Raw genomic sequence first — 19,159 nt, forward strand, 5'->3', positions numbered from 1 at the left:
TAAATAATCTCCCCTCTCCTCACTGACTTGTAATGCTGCCTCACATATGAATATATATTAATATATAGACTCTTCCTAGATCTCCCTTCCAATTCCACATGGATATTTACCTGTCTCTGCTAGTACCACATTTTCCATTAAAATGATCATCTAGTCTTAATATATGGCAAAATTCCTCCCATTGTTTATATCTTTCCAGTATTCCTTTAGCTACTTATTAATGAAAGTTTATTTTTCATTGTATAATTTAAAATAAAAAAGGATAGATTTATTTTTTAGAATAAATTTATTAAGATACAGAATAATATATCCTTCTAGATTTTGATGAAAACTGCACATAATTTGCAAATAAAATTGAGGAGACAAACTTATTATGCTGTCTTAGCCATTAAAATTATACTTGTTATGTCTTTTAGTTAAAAATATTCTCATAAGATCATAAGAATTGTTTATTAGGATAATTTCTGGATACTTTATCATTACTTTTGCTATTATAAATAACATCTCATTATTGATGTATTATTTGCCCTTTACAGTGGTATAAACAGAGATATGCAACACACATTGTTCTGTTGCTAAAGTCAGTGCTCTTTCCACATAATTTCTAGACAATTGTAGAATCACTTCTTTGATACCACACCAAAACTTGACAAGCAGTAATTTTTAAATTCTTATGCCAAGATCTCTGTGTCTCTCTTTTGTTCTCTCTTTTCCTCACTTTCTCCCTCGCCCCCTCCCTTCATTCTTGTCTTTTGTTTAACAACTGAATAGTATTTTATTTTCTGGACTCTTCCATAATGAAATGACTTAGACGCCTACTGATATGCATTGTAAATTATTGAAACTGTGTTCTATTATAGAGAGTACTCTGGGAAACAACTTCATATCTACACCAGTTTGCCTGTGTGTGGTTATACTTGTAGGCTACACTTCTAGAAAGAAACTGCTGAGCTTAAGAAAATGTGTATTTGTCATTTTTTTTATGTCACTAAATTGTTCTTCATAAAAGATTGTTTGATTTATACTCCCACCAAGAATTGTCAAGCTTTCCTGTTTCTTTATACTTTTGCTAATATCGTATAATCAATTTTGAGGGGGCTTTTTGATTATGTGAAAGGTGACTTATTGTATCTTGGGGGTAGATTTAACTTAATTTGTATTATGAGTAAGATTAAGTATCTTTTCATATGTTTAAGATCAATATATATTTTCTTTGATGTCAACTAATGAAATTCTTTATTTTTTTTATTGTTGGGTTGTTTTAGCTATTAATAATATGTAAGATCTAATTTCTTTGATTAATCAATTACTTTTATGATATGATTTGGAAAATATTAATCCCAGTTTGTTATTTGTATTTTGGCTTTCTTTTGCTTTTTATTTTTAATTTAATATGATATTTAAAACTAATGCCATGATTAGAAAATCATTTTCACCTCTGAGATTATTTCTAATTCTAATTTTCTTTCTGGTCATTTTGTGGTTTCTTTTTTTTTATTTATTTAAGTATTTACCTGAAATTTACTCTGGGATAAAAAGATAAATATTGATCTATATTTATTTAATATTTCTACCAAATTGTTCCAATCCAGTTATTGAATATTCTATCTTTTCCCTACTGGTTTGAATATAATTTATTTTATATACAATATTTCCTTACATAGTGAGGTTTATTTATTGATTTTTTATTCTGTTTTATTGTTGCAACTTTAACATAGTGTCTGGGATGTTTCATAAAAGCAAAATAAACAGGATAAAAACAGATGACCTTTTAGCAAATGTTGTTTTACCAAGAGATCATAAAACAATGTTGGAGTGGGATAAAAGGGAATTACTTGCAGCAGGTCTTGTGGTGGAGATGCTTCCAAAAGTATTCTATGGCCTTCTTCCGTGGCTTAGTTAAATTTCTCATAGCAATATAGATTTCTGGTATTAAATTTGAGTATGACCATGATGATGAAATTTTAGCCCTTTTATATTGAATTATTTATTATTCAAGCTTAGTAGTACTAGATACATGAACTCAAAAGTCCCCAAACCTAGTAACTGTTAATAATTCCAGAACCTGTATCCTATAAATCAGTTTTGAAAATTCTTATATTTTGACTGTTATGCTTCTGTAATTTAAGCTAAAGAGAATTAGTCTATGGTTCATCAGCTAAGACTCTAGCAGAGAAAATTGGGCCATCCATAAGAGAAATAAACAAGATAACTGAAAGGAGATAAAAGATAATTGAAAAAGGAATGTTCAGCAATGTCAGATACGGAATTTGACTTCTAAAATGGGAGGAAAATTATTCAAACTATCCACTGTTTATGTTATATATATTAGAAAACTTCAGATTGTGAACAGTCTCATTAAAAAAAAATGCCCTAAGTAAGATACTGGAAGAACATTGCTCTTCCATAGCCATGTGGTAATTTACCCAATATACTTAAATAAAGTACCTTTCAGAGGTTATCTATTTCAAATCCCACTATTAAAATTCTAAAATCAATCTTGAAAAAAAACTGATAGAGATCAATGTTAAGAGTGATAAATAAAGTTTACTTTTATGGGAGATATTCTCTTTTTTGAGCCTCCAAACAATATTTGAACATAAAATGTATTTACATAAGTAAATTTGATGTCTGAGTATTGAAATGAGTAAAGCAAAATTGGGTCTCAGAATCAACTTACTTAGTGTTATTGGCAAAACCAGGGACCACAGACCCAGAATTTAAAGGCAAAAATATTGTTTATATGGTCTACATTGCAAGAGTGAAAGGGGCGTGTGCTCACCAGTCAGAGACTGGGGACTACCTTGCCCTAGTTCTGTAACTCATCAAAATTCCAGGGTTTTTTTATATATAAGTAAGACTGAGAATTGCTTAGTGAGTGAGCACCAGCTGGGGAGGAACCTGAGGCCATTCGCAGAAGGAAGATAAGACCAGGAAACTGAGAATGGAAAGGAAGGTAGACCTTGCTGTGTTGGCAGACTTTCAAAAGCCTAAAAGGGTGCTGCCGACATGTAGGATTCAGGGTTGTCCATAACAGTTAAAATCTATAAATCTAAGGACATGAAGCATTGTAGGCCTTTTCATAAGTCACGGTGTTTGGGGTGGGAAAATTTAAGGATTGTTTTCTTAGTTCCAATACTTAGATATTTAACTTTTTGAATATATTATACGAAGATAGGTAGGTAGTATACATATAGATACATAGGTAGGAAGGTAGGTAGATAGAAACGTAGGTAGGATGGATAGATAGAAAACTGATTACAGAAGGGCTCCTTTCTTCATGCACATCTTCTACCATTTCAAGTGTTAACACTCAGAGTCTTCTTGGGAAGTGAAAAGCCCTAATCACTTGCATGAATCTAAAGATTGTCTAGTTTTCTCTGGAAAATGGTGTCTGCATTATTAATACTATAGTTTAAGACATTTAAATTTTTCTGATTTGTAATTGCTGGAGAGGAAACTTTACAATTCTTCAAGAACATTGAAACAGTAATTTCTATTAAGTATAGCATTTTGCATACAGCATAAAGGCATTTTTAAAAGAATGAAACAATTTTTAATTCTCTATATGAAGAGAATACTTTTCTTATGTTTTAGCATTTAATATTATACATTAAGTGCCAAAAGGAGCTCCCTCTATTGAAATATAAGAAGAATATTAAAATTTTTATTAGAGGGCTGTTACTTCTGCAGCAAACTATTGTTAGGTGATTTGGAATGGAGAAAAAATATGAAGAGAAAATACCAGTTAGAAAGTCTCCCTGTGATGAAATGAAGAGAAAGCAAGTATTTGATGAAAAACCTTCTATATCCTATAGTGGAGACAACGATATAAAGACCCAGAAACAGAAGATACTTCTGTTTGTTTTTGGTTTTTGTCAATATCGTTGCCTTTCCTGTTCTTATTCTAGTACTCAAAGATCTCAGGGAGATTTTCACGTTTTATTTGAAGTAGAAATTTGTCGAAGCCTAAAGCATTTGAGACATATTTACAATTATGTTGACCTTAGAGTTTCATTATAATGTCACTGAAGCTATTTTGACAAGGTGATATTCCCATTTTTCAGTTTACTAAGTCTCACCTTCATATCATAACCAACCAATGTTTTCTATACTTAATATTTTGGGGGCATATTGCCCTTTTCAAAGTTTGTTCACAAATATTGCTTTACTTAAAAAACTATATTCCATTAGAGAAAGAGTTTGAACCTGAACTTGATATATATTAATATTCATCTTTAAAACATACAAGACAATTATCTTTTGTATTATTTTAAATATATACTGATAAATAAAAATGTTCCATTCCCAAAAGGATATTGTCAATATTGTTATCCTGAAAGCAATGAGATAACCCTTGAATATCCTCTTTCCTCAGATAAATTTACAAAGAAAAATGAGAGTTACTGGTGTTATTACCCAAGGAGCCAAGAGGATTGGAAGCCCAGAATATATAAAATCCTATAAAATTGCCTATAGTAATGATGGAAAGACTTGGGCAATGTACAAAGTGAAAGGCACCAATGAAGACATGGTAAGAATGACTTAACATACTTAATTTAAAAATCAAATTCCATTAGTGACCTTTGATTACCAAATAAATAGGAAGTCTTCAGCAGAAGCTTTATGTTGTTAAAAATCAATTTATGATTTTTTAAAATTAGGCTGGTGGGTTGAATGGGGTAAGGAGATTTTCCAAGTTATAAATATACACCTGCTACCATTTAAGTCTTTCTCTGAACTTAATTGGTGGTCTTATAAACACTTTATTACAAGGTTAACAATATGTGCATGACAGTTGTTTTAATAATAGTCAGTTTTCAATTTCATTTTATTGCTTTGACAGATTAACACTCTTTATAATCAGATAACTACAGATCAAAATTATTGTTTGTAAAGAAAAATTATTATTTTAAAAGAAAAGCACCAAGTGATAGAAAATACATATATCTTTATATATTTAATATTGGAAGAAAGATTTTGTTATTTAGTAGAACAAAATATTTTAGTAGTGTATTTTTTTATTGATTGATGAGAGAGAGAAACATCAATTTGTTGTTCCACTTATTTATACATTCATTGGTTGATTTTTGTATGTACCCTGGCCGGATATTGAATCCCACAACCTTGGCATATCGGGATGATACTTTTAACCAACTGAACTACCCAGTCAGGGCTATAGATTAAAATATTTTAGAGAAAATAAATATTTAATGTCTCCTTTGCCTTTCAATTTTTTATTATTTTTTCTTAAAATTTTTAATTTTAAAAGTATCATGACTACAGCTCATCTCATTTAAAACCAAGTCATTAGACTAAACTTCAACAAATTATAAGTGATCTTTAAATTAGCTTCTTAAATGAATTTAAATAAAGTTATCTGGTTACCAGGTTATATAAAAAGTAAAATAAGAATGGGATTTAAAGGAATTAAAAATAACATATTTAACCCTTAATTTTTAAAGAGCTATAATATAGTTTTTCCCTGGAGATGTGTGTGTGTGTGTGTGTGTGTGTGTGTGTGTGTGTGTGTGTATATATATATATATATATATATATATATATATAACCACCAGTCTCTTATCTAATGATCTGGGACTGACTGGCAAAGGAGTCAACTTAGGAATCAGACCCTAAAACACCATAAGTCTAATAACAGCATCAGGGAGACTGAGTCAACAGGAAGCACTAGGAGAGACTAGTTCTTGAAGAAAAGAAAAAAACAACTATAAATACTAAGTAGCAAAGTGGACAGATCAGGTTAAGCTGAAAAACTTAAAGTGCCCATTTCTCAAAAAAAGAGAAACGCATTCCCCTGGCTCTGAAAGACTGGCCTTAAAATTGACAATACCCTCATAGATTATACCGTAGGCAACATGGATTTGTAACATTAATTGGTATTTTAATTATAGGTTTTATGTATTTGGCTGATGGCAAGGTGCTTCCTAAATGCTCCAGACTTCCACATTATTTAATCCAGTTTTGGAAAGATTATGTAGGGTAGGATATAAGATCAGTATATAAAAATAGGTGAAGGAGCTATTACAATTAACAATTATACTCTATATTATCTCTTTACACAGGTGTTTCGTGGAAATGTTGATAACAACACACCTTATGCTAACTCTTTCACTCCCCCCATAAAAGCTCAGTATGTAAGACTTTATCCCCAAGTTTGTCGAAGACACTGTACTTTGAGAATGGAACTTCTTGGATGTGAACTATCAGGTGAGTCTCATATTATCTATTTTAGTATTTTCTTTAAAGAAAAAAACAACACATTTGTATGTAATCTACTGCTAACCCGCAGTTTTTCAACACCCATAGATATTCATTCCTGTTACAGAATATCTAGGGAACGTGCTACAGAAGAGAACCAATGTAGAAGGAACAGTGCATTTCTTTGACTGGTCAATGCAAGTACATACAATAAATTCTTACTGGAAACTTTTGTTTATTTAAACGTCTTGTTGTTTTTAGTGGTAACTATGATTTATGTTTTGTCACAAAAATTCAGTAAAAACTGGAATCTGCCTGACTTTGTAAATTGCAGTTACATTTAGGCTAAAAGGAATAGAAAAGTAAGCTTTTATCTTTGTCTATCTACTGTAAGAACTTGGCTTGGAATTTTTTTTTAATGAAACATCTAAATTTATAATTCCTCCCAAGGAAATAATACTGCAATACTGAGATTGCTACTATAAATTCACTCCTGAATCATTCTTATCTACCATGCTGCTTACTGTACAGACAGTTGTTATCCAACTCAAAGGTAATCTATCAAAGGACTCAGAGTTAAATAATCTTGTCTTCCAGGAGCATCAGTATTAGATATAAGGATGAAGACTTAATGTATAGATCTCACACTGGTCCATTTCAATATAGCTAGATTCTGAACTAAGCAGAAAATCTTGTCTAGGCATTTCACTGTGTTGCTTTTTGGTGATTGTTCTTATAATTCTAGCATCAACCTTTACAAACTATCTTTGCCACTATAGCCTGAAATTATTTTGTTCTGTGTTTTAAAAAATAAAAATTCATGCTACACATTTTAGAGTACCCTCTAAATATGAAAGACTTTTGTCACACTTACTATTTATCACACTACTATTTAGTTAAAAATAGTAGGACACATGCCCTCGCTGGGTAACTCAGCTGATTAGAGTACCGTCCCATACACCAAAAGGCTGCAGGTTCAATCCTGGGCAAGGCACCTACCTAGGTTTCAGCCTCTATCCTCTGTCAGGGCACATACGGAGGCAACTGTTCGATGTTTCTCTCTCACATTGATGTTTTTCTCTCTTTCCCAACCCCTTCCTCTCTTTCTAAAATCAATAAACGTATCCTTGAGTGAAGGTAAAAAAAAAAATAAGAGCACACATCCCTGCAGTAGGACAACTGATAACTATTTATGCATTACGAGAGGCTGTATATTGGTTAAAATGTATACTTTATATTAATTTCTTTTCTTAGGTATATTTGTGATTCTGAGGAAAGGAATTATTTTTAAGCAAATAAAAGTTACTATTAAAAAACAACCAAACTTTAAATGAACCCATTACATTTAAAGGAATTAGAGACATTTAGCTGGATGAGTGAATCTGTTTTAAGAAATCCCATTTCATATTATATATGGGTGTCTGTTATGAAGCAGCCAACATATGGCTTTAGTACTATTAATTACCCTAACGGGGATGTTTTCCTTATTTTGGTAATTCAAATCGGCCTATTGACTACCAGTAAATCTCAGCAGAGTCGTTGCTGTACCGTGTTTATATTGCATGTCGCTATATCACCACAGGCCGGTGTCAACCCTGAGTCATTCATCATAAAGCAATCAAGAAGAAGCCACAGATGATGAGGTTTACTGCAAGCCCCTGTGGTTTTTAGTTGCTTAACATCACTTTCCACAATTTTTCAGTCATTTGATTCATGAGGGTCAGTCTCTCGTACATGGCACAGTTATACTCCTAAGGTGTAAATATATTTCACTTTCAAGTTTGACAAGAGGTTACACCTGAAACTTTACAGATTTTATGTTCTCAGAAAGAAGCTATACCCATCTCCCAAACCCACAAATTGATTTTGAACTTGCATGCAGAGAATAATATCACTCGATGGATGCTTTTAACAATAAAAATAATCAATTTCATTGTTAATATTTCATTTTGTTCAGGTGCTGTCCATGCTGGTAAAAGAGTTAATTTATACGTATGAATCACATGGATGAGAAGGAAAATTTGTGAGGCAAATTTGAAGAGGTTAGCTATTACACTTGGACATACACAGAAATATAATTTACCAAACTACTTCCCACAATCCAGTGCAACACTATAAAGCCCAAGGCTGCCTTATTGTATTCAATAAACTGTTATAAGATCTCTCAGCCTGCTCGAAGATCAGCAGTTAATCTTTTCCCAGATAACTTAAAAAGAAAGTCCCCTAAATTCTCTGAGAGATGATTTAAGATGTTTAGAATGAAATGGATCATGGCCATAATTAGGGGAAGAGTAGTCATTCATTCATTCTTTGAACAAATTAGTCAGCACTTCCTCTGGGCTAAGTACTAGACAACAGAATGGGTATGAAATGAATCCTATTACTAAGCAGAAATGGCCAAAGTAAAGACATTCCTTTCCTATGCAATCTTTGAAATACTGTGTTATATCACAAAAGCAAAAAGCAAACAAACCACCTTTCCTTTTCCCTTATATCTCTTCTGCAAATCCAGCTATACGCTGGCACTGTTTCTAAATACTTTATTAACTAATTTTTTAAAACACTTCCTTAAAGTCCTTTCTATTATTATCACTATTTTAAAGATGAAAAAACTGAGGTACTATGTGGTTAAACAATGGGTACAAGTTAGAGGTGATGGCACTGATTGGAGAAGTCTTTCTTTTATCTTGACTTTTTTGATGATCAAACTTAACCTTGTGTGTTCCTTGGCTAAAATGTAAGTTTTACATATGGAAGACTCAACCACTGGCTAATATGATCATAGAGTCATGATTTTATTACAGGCTTTGTGGATGAAATTTTGTCACAATTGCAATTAAAAATTGGGAATTCATGTGTACACACACACACACTTTTTCAAGGACAGACAAGCCCAAATTTTGCACCATGTTGAACCTGAAAACTATGTGGCAGATTTGAGAATCTTCCCAAAATATCCAATGCTAGAAGTTATTGAGTCTGACCAAAGTATAAGGATGTATAAAAAGGCTCGTCCAGTAATGGCTTTTGCTAGAATTAGCTTACTTTCTTCTGTTATCTGTTCTTTTAAATCCTGCACTTGCACAATGCCAGGCACATGATATATACATTGAATAAATATTAGCTTCTCACTTTCCAGAAGAAACCATGTTGGTGCACTAAGAATAAGTGATAAAGGTTAACAGACATTTCTTGGAAAAGAAAATGTTGTCCAGTTTAGAATATACCATTAGAGCAGTTTGTGAAAATGACTTTGTACTGAAGGAATTTTCATTTGCAGTATTATGGAAACAAATAAAACCAGATATACTTTGTGAGAAAATGTTCCATTTTTAAAGACAGGATGAAACTGCTGAAACTAGGGAATAGTCATGAGGCTGTCATTAATGAGACAGGGGAGAGTGTTTCAGCATTGTTTTCATTTTGCAAAATCATCTATCGCAAGAAAGTAATTTGAATTCTGTCTTGTTTTCAATTTTTCCAAAATATATTCAGACAAAATAACCTGAATTGGCTATTTTGTTTTTCGATTTTGTTCCAGATTTATTTCTGATTATAGCCTTTCTTTTTTTTTTTTATTTAGATACTCTGTCTTTGGAGGAATGAATAGCATTAGGCTTAATCTTCTCTTGCCTATCCAAAATGAAGACAGAAAACTTGCAGGGTGATAAATTCTTTTTCTCATGGAGCCTTCTCATTGTCTTTCAGGCTGTTCTGAGCCTCTGGGGATGAAATCAGGACACATACAAGACTATCAGATCACTGCCTCCAGCATCTTCAGAACTCTCAATATGGACATGTTCACTTGGGAGCCCAGGAAAGCTCGGCTGGACAAGCAGGGCAAAGTGAATGCCTGGACCTCCGGCCACAATGACCAGTCGCAATGGTTACAGGTAATATTTTCAAAAACTGTTTCGCCACCCACTGCACCTCTTCTTTAAAAAGATTTCCTGTTGGTTAGGTGAATGTTGGAATCATTAGCTTCATACTCATTTAAATGTGCCTCCCTCTTCTGCTTAACTAAATTGGTAAAACAAAAATTCCTATGAAGCCCTGCTTGTGTGCTGTTTTTCCTCCAACGCTGATTTGTAGATGCTACGTTGGATTGATGCAGCAGACTGCAGGAGATCACACTATATATAGATCAATTTGATTGATTATGAGAGCATTTGCATTTTACCTCTCATCTATTCTAATGCTTCCAGTCAATATTGGTTTGAAAGCGTCACAGCAGGAATCTAAACCACCTTGAAATCATGCCACTGACCTGCAGATTGTTCCCGTAGAGTCATGAATCATGACTTATTAGCTCCTTCCCTGTGGTTGCTAAGCAATGGAGTAATGTGATTACATTCTCATAAGAGAGCGAGGTTATGGAAGGAAAGCAGAGACAGTGTTTTCTTCACTTGGCCCTATTTTCCCTATTCTCACAGTTAGAAATACTCACTTTTTTCTTTACTTTCCCCTAGCATTCTATCTGGAACCCTATTGACCTGGATCTTTATTGAACTCTTTCATTAACTACCATGCTTTATGGATCATCATGTGTGACTTTCTCCTTTTGCTATTCTATGACTTTTTGATTTTGAAATATGTTTACCCTCCCAGAACCCAGTACTTGCTAAATTAACAAACACTTACTTGTGATACTCCTGTGAAGCATCACACAGCACAATAAACAGTGATGGCCCGTGGATGAGCAACACCCTATTCATGCTCTTAAAACATCTCCCCCTTTGTAAACCATTCCCTTTATTAGGTTTGTGTGACACTGTGCGTTATTCGTTTTCTTGTGTCCTCCTGGCTGGTGCTCCCCAGAGTCCTTCCTCTGCCTAGTATCTTCCTTCGAACCTCACTTTCTCCAACACCACACACTCACATGAACTGATAAGTATCGGTTATTTCAACTACTCTAAAATCACTCCAGTTCTCACCATCCCGACTGCCACTTTCATGCTCTAGGCTACCACCCTCTTTCACCTGGGTTTTTGCAGCTTTCCTATTTCTGGTCCTGCTTTTTAAAAACCTGTTTCCCAAATTGTAACCGGTATGTGTGTTTTTTTCAAAATGCAAATATGATTTTCTTACTCCCTTGTCAATTGCTTCCTATCAGCCTCAGAATAAAATACAGATTCTTTAATATAACCTAAAAACCTCTGTATGATTTGCCCCAATTGCTCTCTCACCACGCACTTCTAAATTCGCTTCAGTTTCTCAAACCCAACACTATTACTCTCTTCCCATCCCTTTATAAATGTTCTCTTCCTGGAGGAAAAGAACAGAAAGAGCACCTCTGCCCACAGCATTCCCAGCCTTTCATTGGTATAATCTTTCAGCGACAGTTTGGTTATACGTTCCTCTGGTGCATCCAAAGTAAGCCACCAACTCCACCCCCCACTAGATCTGGCTTAAGTTCTCTCCTCTATACTACAGTGTTGCCTGCATTTCTCTCATAGCATTATCACGCTATATCGGAAATTGTGTTTTCATGCTTCATTGTTTGCTCCAGGAGGGATGGGACCTCATCTGTCTCTTTGACTTTCTCAACTTGTTCAGTACCTAACTAAATACCTGTCACAATACTTGACACATGGTCAGCATTCAATCAATATTTGTTGAATGAATGAATAGATAAATGAATAGTTCGAAGTGCAGTTGAATTTATTGATTTGGGCCTATACAGCACAGAATTTTGATTCCCGATTTAAGAGGCCAACTGCTAATATCCTGAAATTTTATAATATAATGTTAGAAAAAGGAATTAAAAGCTCATATTAAAGACCTGGCCTTTATAATACAGGAACAAAATTGTTATAATACATAGCCTTTATGAAGTTTGAAGTGCTTACATTGAAGAAACCATGAAGACATTTTTTTTTCCAATTTGTTAGAATTGAGTGGTAAAGTTAAACTTGTTCTTTGTTGCTGTATAATATTTTTTAATTGGGTATATTCCAGTCATACCTCAGATTAAGTATTATTTGCAAGTCATAAAGCCACGTGGCATAATTAAAAATATTTCACACTCTATAAGGAACTCAAACAGGCTGGTAGGCTCTAGAAATATCTACTGAAGGGATTGCCAATGACAAATTTCTTTAGAAAGTTAAAAATAAACAAATATTGTTAAAAGAATCAGGGTGTACTCTTCAATGCAAACCTCCATCCATCACTCTTTTTTTTTTAAGATGGCTTTTCAGCTGTCTTCTTAAAGTCACTAGCATGCTGAAATTGATTTATTCTGTTGGTGACAGATTTTCTATCAATTCAAGGACTAGTTCTTCCAGTATATGTCTACTTTTTGTCATGTCAAAACATATTCAGAATCTCCAAGGCAGGGTAAATTGACATCCTTACTTATAGATATTTTTTTATTTTTTGGCATCATGCAAGAAGACACTCCAGAATTGTTACTATTTTTAGTGTTTTCTCATCAAGAGAATAGAATCTGTTCAATGGTACACTGCCATGATTGTTAGTGTCTATTTTGAAAATGAGGGTAACGTTTTTATAGATGTTGTGTAGGGTGATTTTTTTTTTTTAATTGTTGACTTAGAGTCAAATTTTTAATCCTTATTTATAAATTTTAGTTGTGTTTTTAACCTAAGATGCATCAATTCTAAGAAGTAGCTCTTCAGAAGAGAAACTGTGTCTTTCATTTAAATTCCCCTTCATTATCAATCTTCTTTTATATACTAACTGTATATGTAACCCTCTACTGATGTGAGTTTTATTTCAGTTTATTAGGTGTTTCCAAAATCGATTCAATAGGTAATATCTGGAAATATAGTTGTTCTAAATTAAACCTCAAACTATTTTTAAGGAATTCTTATGTATTCAAATATCACTTTAACATTTTATTCTTATTACTCTAATGTTGCCTCCAGTTCCTTCTATAAGGTAAAAATATCAGAAGTTCTTAAGCAAGTGTTTTCTTATTATTTTTCAGAAGTGATCTTACCTAACTGATTAGCAGCTTCTTTGAGCTACTGTTTATCATGAAATCATTATGCTATTGCTATGAAAACATGGCCAAAATGTGTTAAGTCCACAGGCAGCCCTAAATGAGAGGCATTTTTTCACACCTCTGAAAAAATGTTTCAACACTTTGATGTGTTTGATGTTCTCTAATATTTTGAGCAAGAAGCCCTACCAATGTGTTTTTCAAAAACATAGGGTTTGTTGTTGTTTTTTTTTTGGGGGGGGGGTTCCTTGGTGTGTGTGTTTTTTGTTGTTGTTAAATTACAATTTTAGCTTTTAAAAAAATCTTACACCTACCTTGAAAGATCATAAGCCAATCATTCCTGACTCATAGCTGGACATTTCTAACATATGGTTGGACTAAATTTTAATCCCTGTTTTAAAATAAAGTAACATTTAATTCACTGAGATCTTTTAGTAGCAGACTATTATCTTCTGTGATTGGTTTCTAAACAAAAGACCCAGAAATTTTGTAGGATTTTAAGGCTGATTAAATAAGGCAAATGACAGAACAGAGGAAGCACATAATTGGTACCCAGCAACAGGCAGCTTCCTTCTTTCTCTTTCCTGTGGCTTGTGAAACTCAGCAGAGGGTGATCTGACACCGCCAATTTTAACCAAGAATAAAGACTTACATATATATTCTTTGCTTCTTTCAATAGGGAATTTTCAATAAAACTATGAAAGATAAAGTAATGTATTGTTAGACCAGTTGCAAACTGTGAGAAGTGTTGATTAATTACATCAATTTGCATTGGCAAACAAAATATTTTTAATTTTTTATATAGCTAACATTAGATTTTTCAAATTATTTACCTGAGAATAGTAATAATGTTATTAATAACTTAAAATGAATGTTATATCATTTGGCAATGTTCTCTACAGAAATAATACTCTTATTAGAATGGTTATGTGTTTTTATGTCCATGTTCAGTGGCTTTCAACACATTGAGTAAATTCCTTTTGTATTTATACTCATATTATACAAACTGATTAAAATTCAGCAGAAAATTGTGATGCTTAACGGCATTTTATCAGGGGTAGGTGCACTACTGATGATTATCTTATTGTGAAAAAATATTTTGGTATAATAGATGCAAGTAAACAATGAGCACTGTAAGAATTAACTTGAATTGATTAACAAGCTTTTAAAATATGTCTTATGATTAAAGACATTATAAATTATCTCACAGCGAATACACTATGTGTGTGTTCATTGCCTTACTGGTGGTAATTCACCCTCTACAATGGAATCTATCGAAAAGTTTTTCAGATTTCATAAAAGGAAGCATAATATAAGTGAAAATGTCACAATGTCACCTAGTAAATGACCTTTTGGTCTATTTCATGAAACAATTGCTAATTTGAAGTAGTCTGCATAGTATTTCATCCAAATTAGTAGAATTAATTGAGTTGTTAAAGTGCACATTTTAGTATTGACCTTTGTCAGTACTGCAGCTAACCCTTCACAACTTCGTTTCAATACTAATTTTGTGGAAATGTGCAAGAAAGCAATTGAATTTGAGTTTTCTAATTAAATAAGCCGTATTTAATTTAGTCCATTTTAGGTTTTTAAAAGGGTGTATTCTAGACATAAAATTCATAACTTTTTAAAACTCATTAACATCTCTTGCCCTCTGGACGATTTATTTACACTGGAGCTAAAGGAAAATTTTTCAAAGATCAAGGGACCTCTAGGCTGCTGGGAAACACTTGTCAATATGAAGGAATAGTCTGATTTTCAAGTCACTCTCCAAAATTTCAAATACAGTAAACAGTAAGCCTACATGAAGGGTTCAGTTATAAGGCAGAGGTGAAAGAAATCAAGTAATGAAAATTTATGTGTAATTGTGAAACAGTTTCCATCCTTCATAATGTTAATATATTTGGGAGTATATGAAATGAATCAAAGCATGTCCATACTTTGCTTGGACTACATATCATGTTTAAATTTTTATAATTTTACGATATCAAAAGGAATCTCCACTATCCAAATGCAAAAACTTAATGAGCAAAGCAAAAGTGAGTAGAATATTCATACGGAAAGTACTTAGAGGGCAAAGGAAAGTGCAACCAGTGTCAATGTAGTATGCTGAGTGCATGACTGGAAGTCCAAAAATCTGGTTTTGAGAGCTGACAAATCACATCAATATTCTGTGACTCCAATGTTTCCTTTTTTCCCTCTAAAATGTGGATATTACAAAAATGATAACCTCCCAGGCAACCTTCCTCTTTCAAAAACTCACACACCACTGGGATTCTAATATCTAAATGATGTTTGACCCACTTCAAAATAATTAGAAAATTATCAGGACCTCTAGCTAATTTCTGGTGAAGTTAACGAAAAAGGCATCATATAATTCAGTGAGTGTTACAGATATAGCCATCTAACCTCAAAATTAATCTTTAAAAAAGTTAACTTTTATATTCTTCATAGTATATCTACTTACTACCCAAAATATTGCTCCTACCTTTTTACTCATTCGAATTTTGAGTAATTTCTTTGGATTATAAACAACTTTTTAAAAAAGAATTCACTTAGGCAAAGCAATAAGACATGTTAACCCATTATGAAGTACTAATACAGTAGAATTTACATATAGCAAATCAGGAAAATACACAAAGCTATAGCTTCTGGTGGCTATAGGAAGGAGTAGATTAAATTAAATATATGCAGTTTTGGAAAGGCAAGCCTCAATGGTACATATAAATTGGATGGAGGCTTTTGTGGTTTGGAGGTTACTTAAATGGCTTTATAATTTTTAAAATTCGAGTAAATATTTTTGAGACATCTATTATAACAAAATACAATGCCAGGTGCAAGGAACTAAAAGATATATTCAGCACTGTCTGTCTGCATTTATGATTACTGATGCCCTAATTGTCGTGGACTAAATAAACAGAAGTGTGGGAAGTTGGATGCTTCTGCTTAGAAACAGTATTGGAAACAATTGAAAAATGGAACAGCAGGACCTGTAAGAACTGTATGTGTACAGCAGGTCCATTCATGTTTTTATGATAATGAGAATTAAATGACTTCTGGTTCCCTTGTGTTCAAATAATTTTTAATTTGACATATTAATTACCTTTGTATTAATGAAATACATTTACAACTATTCTCCTCTAAAAATATGAACTGAAAATATGCCAGTGGGTAAAATTCAGAATTGAAGGATACCATTTCAAATAAGAGGAGCATTTGTAAAGGCTTTCAGTTTTCATCGGTGATCTCATTTTGTCTTCAAAGCAGCCCTCTCAGTGACTAAATTATCTCTGTTTTATGAAGCTAGAGAGTCTGACAGGCTTGCTAAAGATTTCACGGCCAATGAGCAGTGGAAGGGGAACCCAACACACACCAGGAAGCTCATATGACGATTTTTACCATACTATTTTGTAGACAATTTAGTGACTGAAGTGACTCCCTTTTTACAGGGGATATTCAGTGGATTAGGAAGCCCTTCTAGTGCTGACCAGCATGGACCTGGCCATACCTGTCTTGAAGGAGAGTTCTGGTACATCTGTGGCTCCAGCCTGCCTTCTAAATTTGTGGTTCCACAGCATCAAAATTGTATAACCCTATAATGTTACCAAACATTGAACACACATTAAATATTTAGAAAATGCAATTTCTAAAACAAGTAGGAAATAGGATGGAAATTCTAATTTTTGCTTCCTGCAACTCGATGGCTGGTCTCTTGTGCACATACCACATTTTAAGGAACACTGCTCTGCTCAACAGTCTTGATCAGTTAAGCTCACCTAGTCCAGATTCTTTGGTGTATCCTAGAGACCTTTGTCATTTTTGTTAAAGCCAGTAATGCTATGTATGATGAGGAAATAGGTCATCCAATTTTCATTTCATGATTAAGATATCTCCCATTTATGAAGTATTTATTTGCTAGCTAATGTCAACAAAAATAAATTTATTTATAGCAAATAATGCATTTATTTTCTCTTTCACTATAAAAATAGCATTTCTGTGGGAAAACATGCCTCAGTGAAGTGAATTTAAAATCTCCAGTGTCTTTGTTTTATGCTGCTATTGTAGTTCACTGGGACATTATGTCTCCTGGAGAATGCAGATCCACTTAACCAAGCCTGTTTCTGTATTAACATTTGGTTAGAATCTTCTGAGATCCTTCAAGATGTGCTTAAGGATGTATTTGCCTGCAGCTTCCAATTAATCACTCTCTGGAATTAGTGTATGTTTTACATAAAAATAGATATCAATAGATATCAATTTCCTTGGGTAGGACAGACTGTGGCCTTGATATCAAGACCTACCAGAGTTTTCACTTCTTAACTCATGGTGTAGGTTCCTTGCCCAGGTCGGTCAAGATAGCTGATGCTGCTCCCTCCATTTCACCTAAGTCACTTCCTGTGAGTCTGGTGAGTTTCCCACTGTCCTCTTGTGCCCTCATCTCACCTGATCTTTCCTGGGTCCTTGCTGTTTGATTTACTCATTCTTTGGCCTTGCATTCCTGCTTCAGCCTGCCCTCTGAAAATTACGTGCCTATTTATCATCACTCACTTTCATCTCTATGGGAGTTTCAGCATGGCCCTGGCTCTCAGAGGCCACCTGATGCCACCTTGACTACCTGCTTCTCAGTACACCTGTGTTCAGCTTGCTACCATAGCTGAACTAAATTATAGCTCTCTTGGTTCCTGGTCCTGACACACAGTTTCTTTTTTTCAGTTGCTCATTTTCTTTAGATATTTCTACTACCAGAATTCAGACCGAGAGTTTCCAAAAGGTCCCTTCTTTCAGTCTGATTATGAACTGATAAAATTAGCATGACATATCACTCTTTCATACTTAAAATTCAGGACTGTAAAACAAATTAGGTTTCCTTTCGCCTCAAATTATCAATTTATCACCATTTCTCAAAATGTGTGCTGAATAACACTTCTTTCATAAAGTTTTTTAAAAAACACACCAATATTTTGTGCTGAAATATATTCTGTAAGGACTGTATCCTCATGTCTGTTCTTACTGATTCAGATGCATATTGACATAGAATTCTTAAGAATCCTATAGGAAAGAGATTTGTTTTATTATATGATTTTCAAACTTAATTCATCACAGAGTGCTTTTTAGCAATAACTATCTTAACACCCCCAAGAACCACTTTAGCATATTCTATATTAATTAAATTGCACTTCTGTAACATTTTTGTTCTCAAATGGTTTTCTGACAGTTTTCACTGTATCACCATAATAATCTGGGTACATATAATTATTTGTATAAAGTATTCTGTCTCAAAACTTTAAAAAACAATTTGCAGAGGTCCTATGACTTAATCCTATAAATGTCAGAACTTGATCCAAAAATCTAGTTTCTCTATTTTCCATTGAGTGCCATTTTTTATGGCTCTTTGCACCTGACATCATGTAGAATGAATTCAACCTTAGCAGTCTTTTTTTTTAAATCAAATTTTTCATTTTTTTCAGTGCAGTAAAATATATGCAAAATATACGTATTTGGAAATATGGTTTTTCAGTTCACTGCATTTTCTATTTTTGTAATAGACCTACTCAATATCACAAACAATTTCATCAATTCTATGTCTATATCTGCACAAGCCAAGCGTTTAAAATTGCCTAAATGAGTTCAAAGTTTTATTTTCATTTCATCTTCAGTAAGAATGTTGCACATAAGCTAAAGTTAGCCCAGAGATACCTGAAGCAAGTCAACCCATTTCATGAATAAAACAGCCTCTGTACATTGAATATTCTGAGCAAGGAAAGCAGCATGTGAAGTTTTGCCTATTAAGAAATAATTCCTATAAGCTAAAGGGCTTAGCTAGAGAAGTTTACAACAGTACCCAAACATTTATTCACCACTCAAGTGGTAAAAAAATTCTCATTTGTTGATAATTTTCTTTAAAACTGTTTCCCTCTAACTGAAAATCACAGAGGATCATCATTAAAACTTACATCTTTAAATATATAAACTGTA

The 19,159-nt window shown here is 33.2% G+C and overlaps 1 protein-coding gene across 2 annotated transcripts in view; it reads left to right on the forward strand.

Moving 5' to 3' along the window:
• The window catches only part of EDIL3 (EGF like repeats and discoidin domains 3), a 353,968-nt gene that overhangs the window by 250,264 nt on the left and 84,545 nt on the right, over nt 1-19,159 (forward strand). For both annotated transcript variants that reach the window (XM_081131478.1, XM_081131479.1), the window contains 3 exons: nt 4,379-4,534; nt 6,084-6,228; nt 9,928-10,112. In XM_081131478.1, the coding sequence (XP_080987604.1) occupies nt 4,379-4,534; nt 6,084-6,228; nt 9,928-10,112 (486 nt within the window). The remainder of the gene's footprint in view (nt 1-4,378; nt 4,535-6,083; nt 6,229-9,927; nt 10,113-19,159) is intronic.

Source organism: Miniopterus schreibersii (genome assembly GCF_964146895.1).
Source record: "Miniopterus schreibersii genome assembly, chromosome: 3".
NCBI lineage: Eukaryota > Metazoa > Chordata > Mammalia > Chiroptera > Miniopteridae > Miniopterus > Miniopterus schreibersii.